General features: G+C 40.1%; 1 protein-coding gene across 1 annotated transcript; it reads left to right on the plus strand.

Annotated features, from left to right (window-relative positions):
* Window positions 1-1,418: 1,418 nt before the first annotated feature.
* Window positions 1,419-23,584, plus strand: slc35b2 (solute carrier family 35 member B2). The gene is made up of 5 exons (XM_056262825.1): window positions 1,419-1,626; window positions 9,745-9,935; window positions 14,069-14,229; window positions 20,882-21,160; window positions 22,765-23,584. Exons 1-5 carry the CDS (start codon window positions 1,607-1,609, stop codon window positions 23,419-23,421), a joined length of 1,308 nt encoding a protein of 435 aa, XP_056118800.1. The 5' UTR covers window positions 1,419-1,606; the 3' UTR covers window positions 23,422-23,584.
* Window positions 23,585-24,144: the final 560 nt, after the last annotated feature.

Raw genomic sequence — 24,144 nt, forward strand, 5'->3', positions numbered from 1 at the left:
AGGAACAGATAACAGCGTGTGAGTACAGAATTGAGTTTTCTTTCGCATCTTCTGGTGCTTGAATGGTTTAAAATAGCTTGAATATTTAAACTGGCAAGACTTAGAAACACATGCAAATGATAAACGTTCTATGTTGGGACCAAACGACTTTCTTGTTTACTTCACAACCATGTTATTTTGACTTGCAGTGTCAAACACTACGTCTAATACAAACCAAATAGACACTGGTGGAGACAGATTCATGCTTTGGATTAAGAGGAGAAATGTGCAGTTGTCAAGCGTGTTAATACTGGGAAACATCAATGACCAGAACACACAAAAACAAGTTCCTGTAAATGTGTGTTTTTCCATCATGTGCCACATCACTCTTCCTCATACTCACCACACATTATCTCATTCATGTAAACTACACTTGTTTCTACTTCTAGTAAAACAAGTACATGTCCTTGTTTATGAATATGATGATTTTCTTTACTGTGCAATTCTATAAATATTTAATTAAATGCATAATTTTTTTAATATAACCAATTGGTAACATTTTACAATAATGTCCAATTATTTCACAAATTAATTAACAATGAGCAATACATTTCTTTAATCAGTATTCATAAATTTTTTGTTAATGGTGTTATGGACCAGGGTTAATTATTTAAAATTAAACTATTAATTGTTAGTTCATGTTAGTTAATGTACTTAACTGATGTTAACGAATGAAACCTGATTGGAAATTGTTACCTAAATATTTAGTTATAACTTTTTTTTGTACAAAATTAATGAATATATATTTTACAATATCTGATACTTAAAGATATACTTTTTTTCTCAATGAGTATTGAGGACAAATAGCTTAAAAATAATAAACTAATAAAATATAATATATAAAACGGGGAAGCAGCTAAAATTAAATGAGTATCTAGTACATTTTTCTATCTTCTAATACATAATTTTTTATTTTTAATATTTGGTGACAACATAACTTCCATTAACAAGTAATGTTACAACATGCAATAAAAGTAACATTTTTATAAATATATATTTAACTGTATTTTTGATATTTTGGAATTGTTTCCTTAATATTCTAATACAATGTGATAAAATATTTTAAAATCACAGATAAGCGGCAATGATTATGTCCATGATCCCAGCATAAGTTTGAAGTGACGCGTGACTTCAGAATACATTACAAAATAAAGGTCCTTCCTATAGAATAATGAACCCCCACCCAAGAAACACAAGGACATTTCATTCTCTCAACTGTCAACACGTCTGTCAAACAATAAAACATTCAAATATTTACCGAAGCCTCATAACACAATATCTAAGTGGAAATTACACGGATATGTGAAGGTGTGTCTCCTTTCGCAACCGGAAGCGGTGTAGTGTGTGTTAGTGTTAACACGTCACTCAGCACAGACGAACTCATGAGTGAAGCAGGCCGAGAAGTTTCAGGTCAGAAACACACGGGATTTGTCCGGATCCTGGATGTTGCTTATTTAATTACAGGTACAAGGCTTTATCGGTACATGATCCGCGCAGGAGCTCGTTTGGAGACTCTCAGCGGCTGTTTTAGGGAGTTTTGAACAGGCGGAGCGGCGGCTGCTTGAAAATGCCTCTGTTTCCATGGAGGTACTGAAACATGATGATGAAACATCACAATAACATTTAAATGTTCTATATCCGATGTCACAGTCACTTCTAGTGCAACACTGTAACATTGATATGTATCACGTCATATTTAGATTCTTCTGAATTGAAAGAATCCACAGAATTGTCTGCTTTGATGAATGTTTACTTGTGTTTCTTGCTGTTCTTTTCTATTCATCAGTCAATCATGAAAACACTGTATCACTGTTTCCAAAGTAATATGAAGCAGCAAAAACTGTTCAACATTGATTAGAAACAATATTAATAATTGAGTATCAAATCAGCATATTAGAGTGATTTCTGAAGGATCATGTGACACTGAAGACTGGAGTAATGATGCTGGAAATTCAGCTTTGATCACAGGAATATATTACATTTGAAGACAACTGTTATTTTAAATCTTAAGAATACTTCACAATATTACTGTTTTTCCTATATTGTGGCTCAAATAAATGCAGCCTTGATGAGCATTATTCCAGTTGGATATATACATACATACATGCATAAGTTCCGGTCAAAAGTTTGGAAACATTATTGCTTTTAATATTTTTGAAAGAAGTCTCTTTTGCTCATCAAGCCTGCATTTATTTGATCAAATATACAGAAAAAGCAGTAATATTATTACAATTTAAAATAAATATTTTCTATTTTAATATACTTTAAAATATAATTTATTTTTGTGATGCAAAGCTGAATTTTCAGCATCATTACTCCAGTCTTCAGTGTCACATGATCCTTCAGAAATCATTCTAATATGATGATTTACTATCAATAATGGAAACAGTTGAGCTTCTTAATATTTTGTGTGGAACCTGTGATCACTTTAACCAAACTTTTGACCGGTACTGTATGCTATTTAATCTGCTAGAAATTTTTATTCTAAAATAGAAATTAGCATGTCAGAAGGTGTTTATTGACTGTATTCTTTCAGAGACTCTTAGCATAAACACCTTTATGAAGCCTCTTCATTACAATGCTCTGAATTTACACTGGGACGCATTCCGTCTGTAATGAAGCGTTCATCCAGTTCTTCTAATCGTGCAGTAATCTGTGGTGTCAGGTAACGCTGCAGGGTTTGAATAGAGGTTAGTGTGTGTCGATCCTGCAGTCCAGCTCTGTGCACAAAGACCTTCTGTTGGACTGGGATCAGACTCCTGGGACGAGACCTGCTGAATTCCAGAAATGCTCAAAAGACACACACACAAAATTATGGAGAAAAGTTACACTTGATTTCTTTTCCAAAAGATTCCTGTGTTGCATTTCGACCAGGTTTGTTTGCAGATATGTGACATTTCGGTGTTCATGCAGACTTCTGTCTTTAAAGGGATAGTTCACCCAAAAATGAAAATTAGCCCCCATGATTTACTCACCCTTAAGCCATCCTAGGTGTATATGACTTTCTTCTTTCAGACGAATACAATCAGAGTTATATTAAAAAATGTTCTGGCTCTTCCAAGCTTTATAATGGCAGTGAATGGCCGTTTCTGTTTTGAAGTCCATCAAAGCGCATCTATCCATCATAAAAGTGGATCTGTCCATCATAAAAGTGCATCTGTCCATCATAAAAGTGCATCTGTCCATCATAAAAGTGCATCTGTCCATCATAAAAGTGCATCTATCCATCATAAAAGGGCATCTGTCCATCATAAAAGTGCATCTATCCATCATAAAAGTGCATCTATCCATCATAAGTGCATCTGTCCATGATAAAAGCGCATCCATCCATCATAAAAGCGCATCTATCCATAATAAAAGCGCATCCATCTATCCATAAAAGCGAATCTATCTATCCATAAAAGCGCATCTGTCCATCATAAAAGCGCCTCTATCTATCCATAAAAGCGCATCTATCCGTCATAAAAGCGCATCTATCCATCATAAAAGTGCATCTATCCGTCATAAAAGCGCATCTATCCATCATAAAAGTGCATCTATCCATGATAAAAGCGCATCTATCTATCCATAAAAGCGCATCTATCCGTCATAAAAGCGCATCTATCCATCATAAAAGTGCATCTATCCATGATAAAAGCGCATCTATCTATCCATAAAAGCGCATCTATCCATCATAAGTGCATCTGTCCATCATAAAAGCGCATCCATCTATCCATAAAAGCGCATCTATCCATAAAAGCCCATCTATCTATCCATAAAAGCGCATCTATCCATCATAAAAGCGCATCTATCTATCCATAAAAGCGCATCTATCCGTCATAAAAGCGCATCTATCCATCATAAAAGCGCATCTATCCATAAAAGCGCATCTGTCTATCATAAAAGCGCATCTATCCGTCATAAAAGCGCATCTATCTATCCATAAAAGCGCATCTATCCATAAAAGCGCATCTATCCGTCATAAAAGCGCATCTATCCATCATAAAAGCGCATCTATCCATAAAAGCGCATCTATCCGTCATAAAAGCGCATCTATCTATCCGTCATAAAAGCGCATCTATCCGTCATAAAAGCAGATCTATCCGTCATAAAAGCGCATCTATCCGTCATAAAAGCGCATCTATCCGTCATAAAAGCCCATCTATCCGTCATAAAAGCGCATCTATCCATCATAAGTACATCTGTCCATGATAAAAGCACATCTGTCCATCATAAAAGCGCATCTATCTATCCATAAAAGCGCATCTATCCGTCATAAAAGCGCATCTATCTATCCATTAAAGCGCATCTATCCGTCATAAAAGCGCATCTATCCATCATAAGTACATCTGTCCATGATAAAAGCACATCTGTCCATCATAAAAGCGCATCTATCTATCCATAAAAGCGCATCTATCCGTCATAAAAGCGCATCTATCTATCCATTAAAGCGCATCTATCCGTCATAAAAGCGCATCTATCCGTCATAAAAGCGCATCTATCCATCATAAGTACATCTGTCCATGATAAAAGCACATCTGTCCATCATAAAAGCGCATCTATCTATCCATAAAAGCGCATCTATCCGTCATAAAAGCGCATCTATCTATCCATTAAAGCGGATCTATCCGTCATAAAAGCGCATCTATCCGTCATAAAAGCGCATCTATCTATCCATAAAAGCGCATCTATCCGTCATAAAAGCGCATCTATCCGTCATTAAAGCGCATCTATCCGTCATAAAAGCGCATCTATCTATCCATAAAAGCGCATCTATCCGTCATAAAAGCGCATCTATCCGTCATAAAAGCGCATCTATCCGTCATAAAAGCGGATCTATCCGTCATAAAAGCGCATCTATCCGTCATAAAAGCCCATCTATCCGTCATAAAAGCGCATCTATCCATCATAAGTACATCTGTCCATGATAAAAGCACATCTGTCCATCATAAGTACATCTGTCCATCATAAAAGCGCATCTATCTATCCATAAAAGCGCATCTATCTATCCATAAAAGCGCATCTATCTATCCATAAAAGCGCATCTGTCCATCATAAAAGCGCATCTATCTATCCATAAAAGCGCATCTATCCATAAAAGCGCATCTATCCGTCATAAAAGCGCATCTATCCATCATAAAAGCGCATCTATCCATAAAAGCGCATCTATCCGTCATAAAAGCGCATCTATCTATCCATAAAAGCGCATCTGTCCATCATAAAAGCGCATCTATCTATCCATAAAAGCGCATCTATCCATAAAAGCGCATCTATCCGTCATAAAAGCGCATCTATCCGTCATAAAAGCGCATCTATCCGTCATAAAAGCGCATCTATCCGTCATAAAAGCGCATCTATCCATCATAAAAGCGCATCTATCTATCCATAAAAGCGCATCTATCCGTCATAAAAGCGCATCTATCCGTCATAAAAGCGCATCTATCCATCATAAAAGCGCATCTATCCGTCATAAAAGCGCATCTATCCATCATAAAAGCGCATCCATCTATCCATCATAAAAGCGCATCTATCCGTCATAAAAGTGCATCTATCCATGATAAAAGCGCATCTATCTATCCATAAAAGCGCATCTATCCATCATAAGTGCATCTGTCCATCATAAAAGCGCATCCATCTATCCATAAAAGCGCATCTATCTATAAAAGCCCATCTATCTATCCATAAAAGCGCATCTATCCATAAAAGCGCATCTATCCATCATAAGTGCATCTGTCCATCATAAAAGCGCATCCATCTATCCATAAAAGCGCATCTATCCATAAAAGCCCATCTATCTATCCATAAAAGCGCATCTATCCATCATAAAAGCGCATCTATCTATCCATAAAAGCGCATCTATCCGTCATAAAAGCGCATCTATCCATCATAAAAGCGCATCTATCCATAAAAGCGCACCTATCCGTCATAAAAGCGCATCTATCTATCCATAAAAGCGCATCTGTCTATCATAAAAGCGCATCTATCCGTCATAAAAGCGCATCTATCTATCCATAAAAGCGCATCTATCCGTCATAAAAGCACATCTATCTATCCATAAAAGCGCATCTATCCATAAAAGCGCATCTATCCGTCATAAAAGCGCATCTATCTGTCCGTCATAAAAGCGCATCTATCCGTCATAAAAGCAGATCTATCCGTCATAAAAGCGCATCTATCCGTCATAAAAGCGCATCTATCCGTCATAAAAGCGCATCTATCTGTCATAAAAGCCCATCTATCCGTCATAAAAGCGCATCTATCCATCATAAGTACATCTGTCCATGATAAAAGCACATCTGTCCATCATAAAAGCGCATCTATCTATCCATAAAAGCGCATCTATCCGTCATAAAAGCGCATCTATCTATCCATAAAAGCGCATCTATCCGTCATAAAAGCGCATCTATCTATCTATAAAAGCGCATCTATCCATAAAAGCGCATCTATCCGTCATAAAAGCGCATCTATCCATCATAAAAGCGCATCTATCCATAAAAGCGCATCTATCCGTCATAAAAACGCATCTATCTGTCCGTCATAAAAGCGCATCTATCCGTCATAAAAGCAGATCTATCCGTCATAAAAGCGCATCTATCCGTCATAAAAGCGCATCTATCCGTCATAAAAGCCCATCTATCCGTCATAAAAGCGCATCTATCCATCATAAGTACATCTGTCCATGATAAAAGCACATCTGTCCATCATAAAAGCGCATCTATCTATCCATAAAAGCGCATCTATCCGTCATAAAAGCGCATCTATCTATCCATTAAAGCGCATCTATCCATCATAAAAGCGCATCTATCCGTCATAAAAGCGCATCTATCCATCATAAGTACATCTGTCCATGATAAAAGCACATCTGTCCATCATAAAAGCGCATCTATCTATCCATAAAAGCGCATCTATCCGTCATAAAAGCGCATCTATCTATCCATTAAAGCGCATCTATCCGTCATAAAAGCGCATCTATCCGTCATAAAAGCGGATCTATCCGTCATAAAAGCGCATCTATCTATCCATAAAAGCGCATCTATCCGTCATAAAAGCGCATCTATCCGTCATAAAAGCGCATCTATCCATCATAAAAGCGCATCTATCTATCCATAAAAGCGCATCTATCCGTCATAAAAGCGCATCTATCCGTCATAAAAGCGCATCTATCCATCATAAAAGCGCATCTATCTATCCATAAAAGCGCATCTATCCGTCATAAAAGCGCATCTATCCGTCATTAAAGCGCATCTATCCGTCATAAAAGCGCATCTATCTATCCATAAAAGCGCATCTATCCGTCATAAAAGCGCATCTATCCGTCATAAAAGCGCATCTATCTGTCATAAAAGCGGATCTATCCGTCATAAAAGCGCATCTATCCGTCATAAAAGCCCATCTATCCGTCATAAAAGCGCATCTATCCATCATAAGTACATCTGTCCATGATAAAAGCACATCTGTCCATCATAAGTACATCTGTCCATCATAAAAGCGCATCTATCTATCCATAAAAGCGCATCTATCTATCCATAAAAGCGTATCTGTCCATCATAAAAGCGCATCTATCTATCCATAAAAGCGCATCTATCCGTCATAAAAGCGCATCTATCCATCATAAAAGCGCATCTATCCATAAAAGCGCATCTATCCGTCATAAAAGCGCATCTATCTATCCATAAAAGCGCATCTGTCCATCATAAAAGCGCATCTATCTATCCATAAAAGCGCATCTATCCATAAAAGCGCATCTATCCATAAAAGCGCATCTATCCATCATAAAAGCGCATCTATCCGTCATAAAAGCGCATCTATCCGTCATAAAAGCGCATCTATCCATCATAAAAGCTCATCTATCTATCCATAAAAGCGCATCTATCCGCCATAAAAGCGCATCTATCCGTCATAAAAGCGCATCTATCCGTCATAAAAGCGCATCCATCTATCCATCATAAAAGCGCATCTATCCGTCATAAAAGCGCATCTATCCATCATAAAAGCGCATCTATCTATCCATAAAAGCGCATCTATCCGTCATAAAAGCGCATCTATCCGTCATAAAAGCGCATCTATCCGTCATAAAAGCGCATCTATCCATCATAAAAGCGCATCTATCCGTCATAAAAGCGCATCTATCCATCATAAAAGCGCATCTATCTATCCATAAAAGCGCATCTATCCGTCATAAAAGCGCATCTATCCGTCATAAAAGCGCATCTATCCATCATAAAAGCGCATCTATCCATCATAAAAGCGCATCTATCCGTCATAAAAGCGCATCTATCCATCATAAAAGCGCATCCATCTATCCATCATAAAAGCGCATCTATCCGTCATAAAAGCGCATCTATCTATCCATAAAAGCGCATCTATCCGTCATAAAAGCGCATCTATCCGTCATAAAAGCGCATCTATCCATCATAAGTACATCTGTCCATGATAAAAGCGCATCTGTCCATCATAAAAGCGCATCTATCTATCCATAAAAGCGCATCTATCCATCATAAAAGCGCATCTATCTATCATAAGTACATCTGTCCATGATAAAAGCGCATCTGTCCATCATAAAAGCGCATCTATCTATCCATAAAAGCGCATCTGTCCATCATAAAAGCGCATCTATCTATCCATAAAAGCGCATCTATCCATCATAAAAGCGCATCTATCCATCATAAGTACATCTGTCCATGATAAAAGCGCATCTATCCATCATAAGTGCATCTGTCCATCATAAAAGCGCATCTATCTATCCATAAAAGCGCATCTATCCGTCATAAAAGCGCATCCATCTATCCATAAAAGCGCATCTATCCGTCATAAAAGCGCATCTATCCGTCATAAAAGTGTTCCACAGGCTCTGGGGGGTTAATAAAGACCTTCTAAAGTGAAGCGATGGGTTAGTGCAAGAAAAATATTCATATTCAAAATAGAATTCTAGCTTTCGGCCGAACGGTCATACGGATTCTACTTACGCCTAATGCGCAACTTATGCAACTTGTGATGTCAGAAGTAGCGTAGTGCGTCATGGTGTAGCGTAAATATCAGCAGCATGTCGCATTACTCGCGTAAATTACGCTTAGACTTAAAGGGATAGTTCACCCAAAAAAAAATTACAATATTTTTAAGATATACGTCACACGCATCACACACATGACCAGCGTCGGCCAATAGTGAGCCTGCGTGTGACGTACAACCCAGAAGCGCTGCGCTGTTACACTACGTGAACTCACTCGACGCCCACAGAGAAGGAAATGAAGAGTTGAATAAAGTTGTTTGTTTTTTGCGCACAGAAAGTATTCTCGTCGCTTGATAAACTTAAGGTTGAGCCACTGTCGTCACTTGGACTATTTTAACGATGTCTTTTGAAACTTGCCGGCCCAGAAAGTTTCAATTACAATAGAAGCCTATGGAGGAGTGAGACAGCTCTCAGATTTAATCAAAAATATCTTCATTTGTGTTCCGAAGATGAACGAAAGTCTTACGGGGTTGGAACAACATGAGGGAGAGTCATTACTGACAGAGTTTTCATTTTTGGGTGAACTATCCCTTTAAGTCGAATCCGTATGTTCGTTTGGCCGGAAGCTAGTTATTTTACTTTATAAAGTTTTAAATATGGATATTTGTCTTACACAAATGCATCGCTTCGCTTCAGACTCCTGTCTTCAAGGGGAAATGCATAAAAATAAATAGCATAATTTTGTTTCTAATCTTCTCCACTTCTCTTCCCTTCAGTTTGTGTGTGTGTGCGGCGCTGTGTGTCCTGCCGACTGTGCGAGCGGATGCTGAAGATGTGTCTCTGCTGGGCGGCTGGCAGGACGTGTGGCTCTTCCGCTTGTTCCTCAATGTTCTGGGATACGCCACCATCATCATCCCTGGATATTTCCTAATCAGCTACTTCAAACGAGTCAATTATCTAGAAACCGGTTCGTTGGAATTTCTCAATTGTTTCGTTCTTGTGTAGTCATGTACTGCATTTTTGTAAAAACAATTTGGTATCACTTTAGAACAAGGTTCCATTTGTAAACACAATATTCACAATATTCCTCATTTAAATAATTCATACGCAGAATAATAGGGGCGGGGCCTGGTTAAGTTAAAGGATTAGTTAATTTTTGTTTCAAATGAAAATTTCCTGATAATTTACTCACCCCCATGTCATCCACAATGTCCATGTCTTTCTTTCTTCAGTCGAAAAGAAATTAAGGTTTTTGAGGAAAACATTCCAGGATTTTTCTCTGACATTAAAGGGCTAGTTCACCCAAAAATGAAAATGATGTCATTAATGACTCACCCTCATGTCGTTCCAAGCCCGTAAGACCTCCGTTCATCTTCGGGACACAGTTTAAGATATTTTAGATTTAGTTCGAGAGCTTTCTGTCCCTCCATTGGAAATATATGTACGGTATACTGTCCTTGTCCAGAAAGGAAATAAATACATCATCAAAGTAGTCCATGTGACATCAGTGGGTTAGTTAGAGTGTTTTGAAGCATCGAAAATACATTTTGGTCCAAAAATAACAAAAACTAGGACTTTATTCAGCATTGTATTGTCTTCCGGTTCTGTTGTGGATCCGCGTTCAGTGCCGCTGCTGACGTAAGACGCTGCTGACGTGTGTCTGGTGCGCCCGAGCTTCGTTTACAGTCTGAGGGAGACGCACGCTGGAAACAAAACAATCTTCGCAAACATGTCTAAGGATTTCCACACAGAGGAAGACTTGCATTTTTTTCCCCAGCCATATTTATTTGAACCCGAATACACGGACGCACCAGACACACGTCAGCAGCGTCACTGAACGCGGATCCACAACAGAACTGGAAGACAATACAATGCTGAATAAAGTCGTAGTTTTTGTTATTTTTGGACCAAAATGTATTTTCGATGCTTCAAAACACTCTAACTAACCCACTGATGTCACATGGACTACTTTGATGATGTCTTTATTTCCTTTCTGGACAAGGACAGTATACCGTACATTAGGGTGCATCAAATTTGAATGGGAAGTTATAATTTCAAAATATCAATTTGGCTGGCATTGCATTTTGTTCCAATTAACATAAAAATGACTTTTGCAAAGTTTTGAGGAATTCCATTGAGATTTAGGGGTGCCACCTAACACATGAACTTTGGCCCATTGACCACGTTCATTGCACGTACATTGACCTCACTGTGAAAACCTGGTTCAGGAGGACCTCACCAATGTGGTGCCGGCACCCAGACCAAAGCAGTGGTCGGCCCAGTGAGAGCTGTATGGCAATGCAGGCTGCTGTGAGATGGCCGGTGTTTGACGCAGTGGTGTCAAATGCCATGTTTACAACCTGGTCAGTGCAGCACCAGTCCTGCAGCAACTTGCATGTCAACCGGGCAATGATCATTCCACATGCCTCATTGGTCTGCTTCTTATACGCTGAGACACCAAGCAGTTTCATCCGCTCTGTATCTCCAACCACTACTGTAAAACGCACCTCCAACATTGCTGAGCATCTGTGTTAACTTGCTGTCCCAGTGTAGGGTGCACAATGGAGGTGGTGTCCACTGCTTGTGCTGTTCCTCACTGATTGTCTCCAGCACTTGGCGTCTTGCTCGGTCAGTATTTGCGTAAGATGCACAGAGATGTGTACATTCACTGCCTGACTCTGCAACAAGGCCACGCGTGAAGGCAGCCTGTTGCATTGGTGACATCTTCAACCTTGTAGCCAGAGACACGACACTTGGTCGGCTAAGGATGTCATGTGGAATGAAGACGTTTGTTCCAGTCTTCTTATGCTTGTGGGATGGTTCGCCCTCAGATGGTGGATAGACTGTGTTAGTATCCTCCTCTGTCTCCTCATCAATCTCCGACTCCAAGCTGGACATTGCCGCCATCTCCTCCAGCTCCTTTTCACAGCGGGACTGCCCGGCTGCTGCGGCAGCTTGACGCTCCTCTCGCCTCTTGAGCTGCAGCTTTTTGTCCAATACACCAAGGGCCGGTTTCACAAAGATAGACTTTGACTATGGCTTAGATATAGTAGATAGTCAGACTTCACATAGACATCTAAATCAGACCGTTGCACAAAGCGCTTAAGACTCTGACTATCTTAAGTAGGACTACACTGCATTGCATTCTGGGTAAAATAAGACACTTTTCAAAACAAAAAACATGGCGGATCGAGTAATCGCATTCATCCGCTCAGTGCAGTTTACCCCAGTGGAAAATATATGTTTGTTGGAGGAGTATAACAGTTACAAGGACATTTTACTTGGGAAAATTAGCGGAGAATGTAGTAAGAAGAAGAAATGCTTAATTTGGAAAGGGCCATTTTCCCTTTGCTTTCGGCTGTTTGTAATGTAACTGATTGTTACTGTTGGTTGCCAAGGTAACAGAGACTTAGACCTAAGTTAGCCTGGGGGGGAAGGCGTCTAATTTTTTTGGTCTAAATTTTTGTGAAACAGTCTAACTTGCATTAGACTAGTCTATGAGCAAATTTTAGACTTGTCTAACAATATAGACTATAGTCTAAAATGGCTTTGTGAAACCTGCCCCAAATGTGCCCACTCTCTCATTCTTCATGCTGGCCAAGAAAGCTAGGTCTTCTGGGTTATCAATCAGCTTTTTAACATTTGGGGGCCACAGCGGAAATCTGGCATCAAGTCTGCACTCCATTTTCTCCAATTGTTTCGCTGTAGTCTCACTGGAGCGATTGGCCTGGGCGATTTTCCGCAGCTTGTTGTTAGCATTGACTAAGTCTACCACCAACTACAATGCTACTCTCAATAAACATGAGTCATCTATACTGTGAATATGACATTGTCTACTCTAGAATACTGTTGATGTTACGCTTAATAGCTTAGCTAACACATACATAGCTAACTGTGGTTAGCAAACTGTGGCTAGCTAATGTTAGCTAGATGTAATGAGCACCAAATACCTATAAATATGACTTAAATGACTTATGATAAATAAGTATACAAAGATACAATTCCAGATATGATAGTAATATGTAATAATACATACCCAACACAGAAAGATCACCTCAGAAAGATCACCTCAGATTTCTTGAGCTGTAGTATTGTTTACCTCAGATCTCAATGGCGACCATTGAACACTGTTAACCACTTTATCCAACAAAAACAGATGTACGGTGGCACCCCTAAATCATCATGTACTGGAAAAATATTTTGCATGTGTTGTTTCTACATATATTGGAACACTTTTAGCACCCAGCCATATCAAAATTCAAGAATTGTGTTTTTTGATGCACCCTACCGTACATACATTTTCAATGGAGGGACAGAAAGCTCTCGAACTAAATCTAAAATGTCTTAAACTGTGCCCCGAAGATGAACGGAGGTCTTACGGGCTTGGAGCGACATGAGGGTGAGTCATTAATGACATCATTTTCATTTTTGGGTGAACTAACCCTTTAAGGACAACTGAGATCTTACAGTGTGACATGGCTTACAGCGATGATCATGTTTGTACAGTCTGACAAGACAATCGTAAAGGACTATAACTAATCGCACAGTGTACTCCCGGTGTGTTGAAACTGGCGGTTATGGTAAGGGGCGGGACATTTCCCAAACAAGCTTGAAGTGCTTAACCAATCACAGCACACTGATCCAGCCGACCAATCAGAGCACAGTGTGCTTTTCAGAAGGAGGAGCTTCATAGAGACAGGAACTAAAGAGAGCGTTACTGACAGACGAGAGGAGCCGCAACAATGGAGAATATGAGGAAAATGTGAACAGATTCAAGCATGAAAACCTGTTCTAGGAGAGCTTAAAAACATCAAGACTTTGAAAAAGGTCCCTTTAATTTTAGTTAATGCTTAAACAAATAGGACCTTATTGTAAAGTGTTACCAAATTTTTTATTTTTCCCACTTATTTTATTCAAAGTTGTTTGCACCAAAATGGTCATATTTTGATTTTCATTACCATGTTAAATTTGTATTTCAACATAGCTTTCAGTAGTCTAGACAATTTGACGTATGCATGAATGTTGCAACAACTCCTGTGTTGACTTTTTGCAGAATGTACTTGATAAACCTGATTTTACACACTGCTCATGTTTTTGTAGGCCGTGGGCTTTGTTTTCCTCTCATAAAGACGTGTGTGTTTGGGAATGAATCTAAAACTGGACTGCTGGATGATGTTTCAACGGCGGCCAGAAACGAGTCTGAATCCAGTTCATCAGCTCGACAGGCCGTCAGACTGATCTTCTGTGCTGCTGGACTCCAGGTAATGTCCCTGTGTTACCCATGGAAATTTGACGCCACACTGAATAACTTCAAGGGGTGGTATAATGTAGGGATGTCCAGATCAGGTTTTTTTGCCCTCGAGTCCGAGTCATTTGATTTTGAGTATCTACCGATACCGAGTCCCGATCCGATACTTATATAATACATAAAAAAATGATAAAGAAGAGAGAAAAAACAGATCCAGGATGTTCCTTATTTTTTATTTAATTCACCATATTTTAACATTCAACAACTCTGTTAACAAACAGAGCACTTCTGTGAGGTAGCTTGAACAATCAAGTAATAAATAACATAAAATCTTCACTTTTGGATTTTAGTGCAACAGTAAATATTGAAAAAGTCTAATATAAAAACAAATAGCACCTCAACTTAAAATACCCAGCAGGCATGTAAACAAAAAATAAAAATGTTTTAAAAGTGTATAAAAAAATAATGAGAATATAATATACATTAGGGGTGTAACAGTTCACAAAATTTGTGGTTCGGTTCGATACGATACAGCAAAAAGAAAGAAATGCCAGAGAAATTTCCTATTTATTAAAAGAAACTATTTTTAAATAAGTTTGAGTTTTCCTACATCTTGAAACTTTCAGGTTTATAATATTTGAAGGATGAACAAATAATGTTTTGGTAATCACATTAAAAATAACATTTAAATATATATTTATATAATATTTGAGTTTTGAAGTGCAACATTAAATCCATGTTCATTCACGGCACAATGTTTCTCCTGGTGTCCATGTTTCACTAGATATCGCAGCGATGTTATTACTTTAGTGGCGAATTGAAATGTTTTCTTCACTGGATCTCTTAGCACAGTGTCGCTTGATCTCGCGCTGCACAGATGTTGCTGGTCCGAACTGATAATGGTCCGTTAAGCACAATATAATGAGTAGCGCAGTTTCGTTCCGCTTTCATTACGTTTGCCATTTGATGTTGCGCACGTTGTGTTGATCGCGTCAGCGCGGATTTTGTCTGCAGGTAAAATGGTCCTAGGAATCGTTCGTTTTGTATGCGTACCGAACCGGAAGCCTCGTACCGAAACGGTTCAATAATTACGAATACATGAACCGTTACACCCCTAATTTACATAAATCCGAGTCCTGATCGGGAGGGAACGTCCGATTCCGATCGAGTCTGAAACCACGTGATCGGGCCCGATTTCCGATCGCGTGATCGGATCGGGACATCCCTAGTATAATGCGCTTTTCACAAGCTGTAAAATAAATCTCTGATGTCCCCAGAGTGTGTATGTGAAGTTTTAGCTCAAAATACCTCACAGATATTTTTATATAGCATGTTAAAGTTGTCACTTTTTGAGCGTGAGCAAAAACGCCTCGTTTTCTGTCTGTCCCTTTAAATTCAAATGAGCTGCTGCTCCCGGCACAGGGGGCGGAGCTTCAAGAGCTTGTGGGTGTGTGTGTGTTAGGGGTTTGCAAATTGCTGGACTGAGTAAAAAGATCTCTTAAGCAAACAGCCAAATACTGTTCTGTGTCAGCAATCATAGGCAGTCTGCGTGTGTGTGTGTGTGTGTGTGTGAGCAATCATAGGCAGTCTGCGTGTGTGTGTGTGTTGTGTGTGTGTGTGTCAGCAATCATAGGCAGTCTGCATGTTTGGAGAAGGCGATGTCACCTCTATCCATAGCCTATTTATTTATATATTCATGTGGTTGTGACTATTGTCGATGTGTGTATTGTCAGGTGAAACATAACAGGCTCTTTGTGAATATTTGGATGCTGTGTTGTTTTAATCAGTATTGGTCATTCCAAATAAAATAATCAAATGTGTGTTAGCAGCTCCGATTACCTCACACACACGCACTGAAAATTTCAGAAACTTTTAGCCTTTTATGTTCAACCCGGTTATAGAAAGATGAAGAGACTCAAGAAGTGACAACATTTCTGTATGGTTAGTTGATGAATTTATGTAGCTTGTATATAGCTTATGGCGGGGTTTATGTAAATTTTAGGGTTAGTGATGTCACTAACCCGTGAAGAAGCTCATTGTAGTTCCTACCAGCCGTTTGTTGTAGTCCTTAAAAAGCAATTTCTTTAGAAGAAAATATCTCCCTTTGCTTTGAACTTTGAGCGTCGTAACTTTGCAGATGTCGTTTACGCTCAAACAGCAACATTACACACTAACTAGTTAGAAAAGTGAAATCATAATCAATCACCTCTTTTTAAGTTAGAGTAGTAGTGTGCAATTGTGCATAATAGGGGTTACACAGACACACTCACACACACACACTGAATGAAATCTGAATGACTTTATTTATTTATGTGATGAAAGTCTGCTTGTTCTAAATCAGATACAGATAAAGTAGCACAGTAAAGATTACATTTATATGAATGTATTAATGTGAGAGAGAGAGAGCGATTGCGTGTGAATTATTTCTACCTGGCAACTACCTTCTATCTACTAATAGTAAAGCTGTGGGTTTTAGTTACGAAGTATATGCTAGAACTTTTCAGTTTCTAAGCTATTTTATTGATAAATCACAGAACAGTGTTGACAATACATTTCTGCACTACTGAATGATCTGCGTTTGATGCACGTGCTACTATCTGTGTGTGTGTGTGTGTGTGTGTGTGTGTGTGTGTGTGTGTGTGTGTGTGTGTGTGTGTGTGTGTGTGTGTGTGTTACAATGCAGCAGCGCATTAGTTTAGAACAGTGATTAACTTACCTGTACATTAAGCTGTTTAAAGCGTGCATTCACCTTTAATCAATTTGAGCATCCTGATGGTAAAATCAAACATATATTGTGGAGCGCTCTCGGAGTATGCATGTATTTATCATTTTAACTGTTGGAAACAGAGGGTAAAATTGTTGACGTCAAGCTTAAAGGTATAGTTCACTTTGAAATAAATTTTTGGTATGTTTTAGCTTACCTCAAGGGCATCCAAGATGTAGGTGTCTTTGTTTCCGCAGTAGTTTCAATTTTGTTATTTTAGCTCAAACCGTTCTTGTCTGTCAGTCATATAATGCAGGTCTATGGTCACCACCTCTAAGAACATGCACAGGGAAGTCCAAATTAAACATGATTTAATGACTCGTAAATGTAAGTACACATTGATGGCCTAAGACACGAAACGAGCGGTTTGTGTGAGAAAACGAACAGTATTTATATCGTTTTTACCTCTTGTAACCACAGCCACGTCCAAGTGATCTGAGGGCGCAGGCGCTTCGGTCTGTGCAAGCGCCGGAAGTGATCTCTCGCTGTACGTCACTCATTGTTAACACAGAGATTTCGGAAGTGTTACCTTTCACTGTGAAGATCTAAACATATTTAGATATACAGGAAATCGCAATGAAAGACGATTTCGATATATCAACAGACAACGTTGAATTTTTTTCAGAGAGATCACTTCCGGCGCTTTCCGGCTCTTGCACAGACCGAAGCGCCCGCGCCCTCAGATCACTTGGACGTGGCTGTGTTTACAAGAGGTAAAAACGATATAAATACTGTTCGTTTTCTCACACAAACCGCTCGTTTCGTGTCTTAGGCCATCAATGAGTACTTACATTTACAAGTCATTAAATCATGTTTAATTTGGACTTCTCTGTGCATGCTCTTTGAGGTGGTGACCATAGACCTGCATTATATGACTGACAGACAAGAACGGTTTGACCTAAAAATATCAAAATTGAAACTACTGCGGAAACAAAGACACCTACATCTTGGATGCCCTTGAGGTAAGCTAAAACATACCAAAAATTAATTTCAAAGTGAACTATCCCTTTAAAGCCCCACTGAAGTGCTTTGTATGATGCATTGACGTAATTTTCACTGATTTTCCACACAACATTGAAACAGGAAGCGGAGGCGGGACATATTGAATGGCTCCTCCCCCTTTTCAAATAGCCAATAGCGTTTAGTTTCCCTCACAGACCGCAAGTCGTACTTGACCGCAACATGGAAGCGAATCTGAGCGCTGATGATACGTTTGATTCAATAGTAGAGGTGAATAAATTCTAGCCATTTCATTCTTAACCAACGTACAGTTGGAAAACGGAATAAAACTGTAACCGAACACACATCTCCAACACATATTGCTCCGCGACGTGTCAACAGTCGCTTTGGCCTGGTGGTGTTTATAGCTTTTAGATTCTAGAGAGCATTTGATTGGACAGAAAATCTGATGAGAAACTGAAGTCCACGGTGATGTTGTAAAAATTCGTGATGCATTTTAGCAGAAGTGAGAGACTAAGTTTTGAATGCTTGTATCTCCTAAATGCGAATTGTCATTGTTTTGGAGCAGACCAGCTTATTCATAACCTTAAGGCTAACATATTCATACTAAAAGCTAAAAGACTTACATTTTGATTTCAGGGGGCCTTTAAAGCGTCATGGCAGAGCATTAAAGTCAACTAGTCTATGCAACCCCTAGTGCAAGTTAAAGGTGCAGTGTGTGATTTATAGCGGCATCTAGTGGTGAGTTTGCGAATTGCACCCAATAGAAGTTACGGTGGCTGACAGGAAATGATGTCGTCGTCTGAGACAGCAGAGAGTAGCCAGTTAGCCTAACCTGGTTAAAACCAGACCATTCTCAGTTGTAACTTAGTTATGGTCTGGCAAAGCATCATAGACAAATCATTTCCAGAGGGTCGTGACTCGTCACCAACGAACGTCGCGGATAGACCTAAACCCAATCAGAGCGATGAAGGAGATGACGTATGCAGAGCGGCGGAGAAACATCTCCGAGTGTTGTTCTTTGCTCGGTTTTTAACAAAAAGGAAACGTTCAAATCGCTTAAAACAGACGCGATAGCTGATTCGAACGAGTGATGTTCGACGGCGGCATCCATCTTTGTAATGTAGGCTACAAAATCTGCTTCAAAATCCCAGCGCTGTCGTCATCGTGTAAAGCCCGCCCCAACGTTTCTGATTGGTGCCTCGATTTCGACGGATTGGAAATGAGCTTGAATGAGCTCTTTGCCAGACTAACTTTCAGAGCAAATCTAAATTTGCCGGAAGTTGTCTGGGTTTTCCCAGGCTACAGTTACCCAGCAATGAGATTTCTTTACAAAGATAAATAAAGAAATTAGGTTTACTTAATTATTCAGTAAACCGATATGTTATTGCGAATATTATTGTTACTTGTTCATCATTCTCTCAGTGTTTTATTCGCTGACTTTAGCTAGCTTCTTTTACGAAGAACAACATAGTGATGAAACGCGTTTGTCCGTTCAGGGCCACTGTAGAAACATGTCGATGTAAGCGGACCCGTGGTGTGTGTAGAGAGAAATGGCTCATTCTAAGGTAATAAAAACATACTGGTTCATTAAGTGAGGTCTTTATACACCACTGAAAACATAGTTATATACACTCACCGGCCACTTTATTAGGTACCCCATGCTAGTAACGGGTTGGACCCCCTTTTGCCTTCAGAACTGCCTCAATTCTTCGTGGCATAGATTCAACAAGGTGCTGGAAGCATTCCTCAGGGAGTTTGGTCCATATTGACATGATGGCATCACACAGTTGCCGCAGATTTGTCGGCTGCACATCCATGATGCGAATCTCCCGTTCCACCACATCCCAAAGATGCTCTATTGGGTTGAGATCTGATGACTGTGGAGGCCATTTTAGTACAGTGAACTCATTGTCATGTTCAAGAAACCAATTTGAAATGATTAGAGCTTTGTGACATGGTGGAAGTAGCCATCAGAGGATGGGTACATGGTGGCCATAAAGGGATGGACATGGTCAGAAACAATGCTCAGGTAGGCCGTGGCATTTAAACGATGCCCAATTGGCACTAAGGGGCCTAAAGTGTGCCAGGAAAACATCCCCCACACCATTACACCACCACCACCAGCCTGCACAGTGGTAACAAGGCATGATGGTTCCATGTTCTCATTCTGTTTACGCCAAATTCTGACTCTAACATCTGAATGTCTCAACAGAAATCGAGACTCATCAGACCAGGCAACATTTTTCCAGTCTTCAACTGTTCAATTTTGGTGAGCTCTTGCAAATTGTAGCCTCTTTTTCCTATTTGTAGTGGAGATGAGTGGTACCCGGTGGAGTCTTCTGCTGTTGTAGCCCATCCGCCTCAAGGTTGTGCGTGTTGTGGCTTCACAAATGCTTTGCTGCATACCTCGGTTGTAATGAGTGGTTATTTCAGTCACTGTTGCCCTTCTATCAGCTCGAACCAGTCTGGCAATTCTCCTCTGACCTCTGGCATCAACAAGGCATTTCCGCCCACAGAACTGCCGCTCACTGGATGTTTTTTCTTTTTCGGACCATTCTCTGTAAACACTGGAGATGGTTGTGCGTGAAAATCCCAGTAGATTAGCAGTTTCTGAAATACTCAGACCAGCCCTTCTGGCACCAACAATCATGCCACGTTCAAAGTCACTCAAATCAACTTTCTTCCCCATACTGATGCTCGGTTTGAACTGCAGGAGATTGTCTTGACCATGTCTACATGCCTAAATGCACTGAGTTGCCGCCATGTGATTGGCTGCTTAGAAATTAAGTGTTAACGAGCAGTTGGACAGGTGTACCTAATAAAGTGGCCGGTGAGTGTATATGATAATGCATTTCTGTCAGCAGATCCTCCTAAATATTACACAATGCACCTTTAATAGTCTTCATGTTCACAAAAATATTTTTTGTGCATCATCCAGGCGTCATACCTGACGTGGGGCGTTCTTCAGGAGCGAGTGATGACGCGCTCATATGGCGCCACAGAGGCTGAAGGCAGCGGCGAGCGCTTCAAAGATTCCCAGTTTCTAGTGTTCATGAACCGAATCCTGGCCTTGACGGTGTCTGGCCTGTGGTGTGTCCTGTTCAAACAGCCCCGCCACGGGGTGCCCATGTACAAGTACTCCTTCGCTTCGCTTTCCAACATCCTCAGCAGCTGGTGCCAGTACGAGGCGCTCAAATACATCAGCTTTCCCACACAGGTACAGCACTGCATTCTGGGGAAATGAGCTGTATATGAACATGTGGTCAGTCTAAAATCAAGAGGAAAAGAAAAAGTATTCCTTTAAGGCCCTTCTTGAGTCAGAAATTTTCACACGTTAAAAAATAAATACGACCTCACGTTATGTCAGTCACGCTTGCACACTGCCTCCGAAACTTTCGTCCGTCATAAAAAAAAATCGGATCGGGTTCGATTTTCTGCGTTTTTCGCATCCGTAGCAAGCAGTTTGAAAGGTGTTTTGACAATTCAGAGCCACCGAATCACGAATATATGAAAAAACGCATACGAAAATTTCGGACTCCGTGTGCAAGGGCCTTAAGAGGTGTACTGTTTCTCACTAGACAAGTTTCCATCCACTTGTCAATCGAATTATCTGAAGTTCGGTAAAAAAAAACTCAAATTTTTTAGCGAATAAAGCTGGTGAAAGTGTGTTTCCATCCAACGGCTTTAAAGCGAATAAAAACCTGTGCGTAATGACGTCACATGCTTTTTTGCGATCAAATTGGTATATCGAATTGCTTTGTGACATTTTAAGGTGTTTCCATTCATTTTTGCACTGAATCGCACAACATTCAAGCAAACATTTGCGAACAAAGTTTTGCTAGACTAAATGGATCGCGCCATCTACCAACAAATGATTAATATTACACAAGGTGTAGCCTAATAGTGCTTATGTGCCAGCTGATAGCGACATATGTAAGGGATAATGTATAGCGATATACATTATCCCGCTTATTACATGGCTACCTACCAAATAAATCAATAATTTGACACAAAATATTGATTTAAAAAGGAGTTTATTGATTTAAAAACGGTTGTATTGCTTCCGCTAAAGAAAATAGTCCGTTCCGTCTCTGAACTGCGTCCATGGCAACGCTCTGTTTTTCATGGCAACGGTGTGTTATACTTAGCAACGGTCTGTTATCAAGAAATAACATATCGCATTCTACATTAGAGTTCAACCAAGCCACGTAATAAGAAAACAACGACGCTATCAACACATTGCTATGATGATGCAGATGCACGTAAACGCCCGGCGACAACGGAGGCGGCCGGTGGTGTGGGAACGACAGCGCTCCAAACAGTTCTGGGAGATCGCGGTTCAGAGACCCCTCACGGAAACCCTTTGGTTGAAGCATTTTTTTGCTTTGTCCACTTACATCTGTCTTTGTTGACACCCGCCATGTGTGCACAAACAGAGCGGAAATACTGGGCGGAAATGAACTAAAACTTCTATGTTTTGTGGCGTGTTGCAACCATAAAATGACCTAAAACTTAATCGCAATTCATTATTTATTCGTCAAATAACGTTTCCATCAGCGTTTATCGCATAAGCCGGATATCGATCAAGATAAAACCGAACGCATTTCATTTGAGTCGATATTCATGAAATTCAATCGAATTTTACTGTTTCCATAAGGCATTTTTCATTCGATATCACTTAATTCGGATAAAAAACGTGTGGATGGAAACATAAGCTAGTGTCTGGTGACTTTTTTCAACTTTGAAATGGAGGTATTCAGGAGTGTGATTGACTGTCAAATGTGCTTCTGTTTGTCATCCGTCATGTTGTTTTCATCACAGGTGTTGGCCAAGGCCTCTAAGGTGATTCCTGTGATGCTGATGGGCAAGATCGTCTCGCACAAGAGCTACGAGTACTGGGAATACTTCACGGCGGCGCTGATCTCAGTGGGCGTTAGCATGTTCCTGCTCTCCAGCTCCACCGGCAAACACCTGTCCACCGTCACCACCTTCTCCGGCGTCATCATCCTCGCAGGATACATCGTGTTCGACAGCTTCACCTCCAACTGGCAGGACAACCTCTTCAAACACAAGATGTCGTCGGTGCAGATGATGTTCGGCGTGAATCTGTTCTCCTGCCTCTTCACGGTCGGCTCTCTGCTGGAACAGGGCGCCTTCTTCGACTCGCTCGCGTTCATGTCGCGTCACTCCGAGTTCGCTTTCCACGCCGTCTTGCTCTCCGTGTGCTCCGCGTGTGGCCAGCTTTTTATTTTCTACACCATTGCGCAATTCGGCGCCGCCATCTTCACCATCATCATGACTCTGCGACAGGCTTTCGCGATCCTCCTGTCTTGCTTTCTTTACGGTCACGCCGTCACTATAGTTGGCGGCTTCGGCATGGCTGTCGTCTTCCTCGCGCTTTTCCTCCGCGTTTACGCTCGCAGTCGCATGAAGAAGAGCAGCAAACGGGCGACGCCGACGCCTGTTCAGAAGGTCTAGCCGTTCGGATGTGTACAGATGCCACATTTTCGTGGTATAACTCGTCTTTATTGTTTGCTGCAAAACTGTGGGTTTGTATTTTGTATGGTCAAAAGGTACAGAAAGGGATTACGCTGCATTTCAAAGGGAGTTTTGGCTCGGCACGTCACGCGTGTGTTTTTGTGTGACTTCACGAGCCGTCGAGTGAACGCAGACTGTTCAGTGAGTGCTGAGCCTTTGATATCTTTGTAATTTGGTACTGAAATATGTTCAGTTTTTCTATTTAAAGTTTGCTGTAAGAAGAGAGAGGAATACGAGATGTTGAGATGCTTTAGGAGTGTCTGTGTCTACTTACCCTATCTATTCTCGTTATATCTGGGTCATATTTCACTACAAAAACAAATAGAAAAAAAAAGGATCTATTAATAAAATGTAATAAACACACACACAAGTATTGGCTTTTTTAAAGAAACGTTACCTTTTTTTACTTTCACATTTTCTGTCCAAATCCTTTTGAATTATTATTATTATTATTATTATTGTTAGTAATATTATTTATAGTGCTGGCAACTCGATTAATCGCATCTTAAGTTTTTGTCTATATAATATATGCATGTGTGTATATATATATATATATATATATATACACTCACCGGCCACTTTATTAGGTACCCCATGCTAGTAACGGGTTGGACCCCCTTTTGCCTTCAGAACTGCCTCAATTCTTCGTGGCATAGATTCAAC

Source organism: Rhinichthys klamathensis, unplaced genomic scaffold, assembly GCF_029890125.1.
Source record: "Rhinichthys klamathensis goyatoka isolate OS25496 unplaced genomic scaffold, OSU_Roscu_1.1 h1tg000196l_1, whole genome shotgun sequence".
Lineage (NCBI taxonomy): Eukaryota > Metazoa > Chordata > Actinopteri > Cypriniformes > Leuciscidae > Rhinichthys > Rhinichthys klamathensis.

Coding starts and splice junctions, on each gene's coding strand:
- slc35b2 (XM_056262825.1), top strand. CDS start 1,607: ATGCCTCTGTTTCCATGGAG. Junction 9,936..14,068: donor AGTCAATTATCTAGAAACCG/GTTCGTTGGAAT, acceptor ATGTTTTTGTAG/GCCGTGGGCTTTGTTTTCCT. Junction 14,230..20,881: donor TCTGTGCTGCTGGACTCCAG/GTAATGTCCCTG, acceptor TGCATCATCCAG/GCGTCATACCTGACGTGGGG.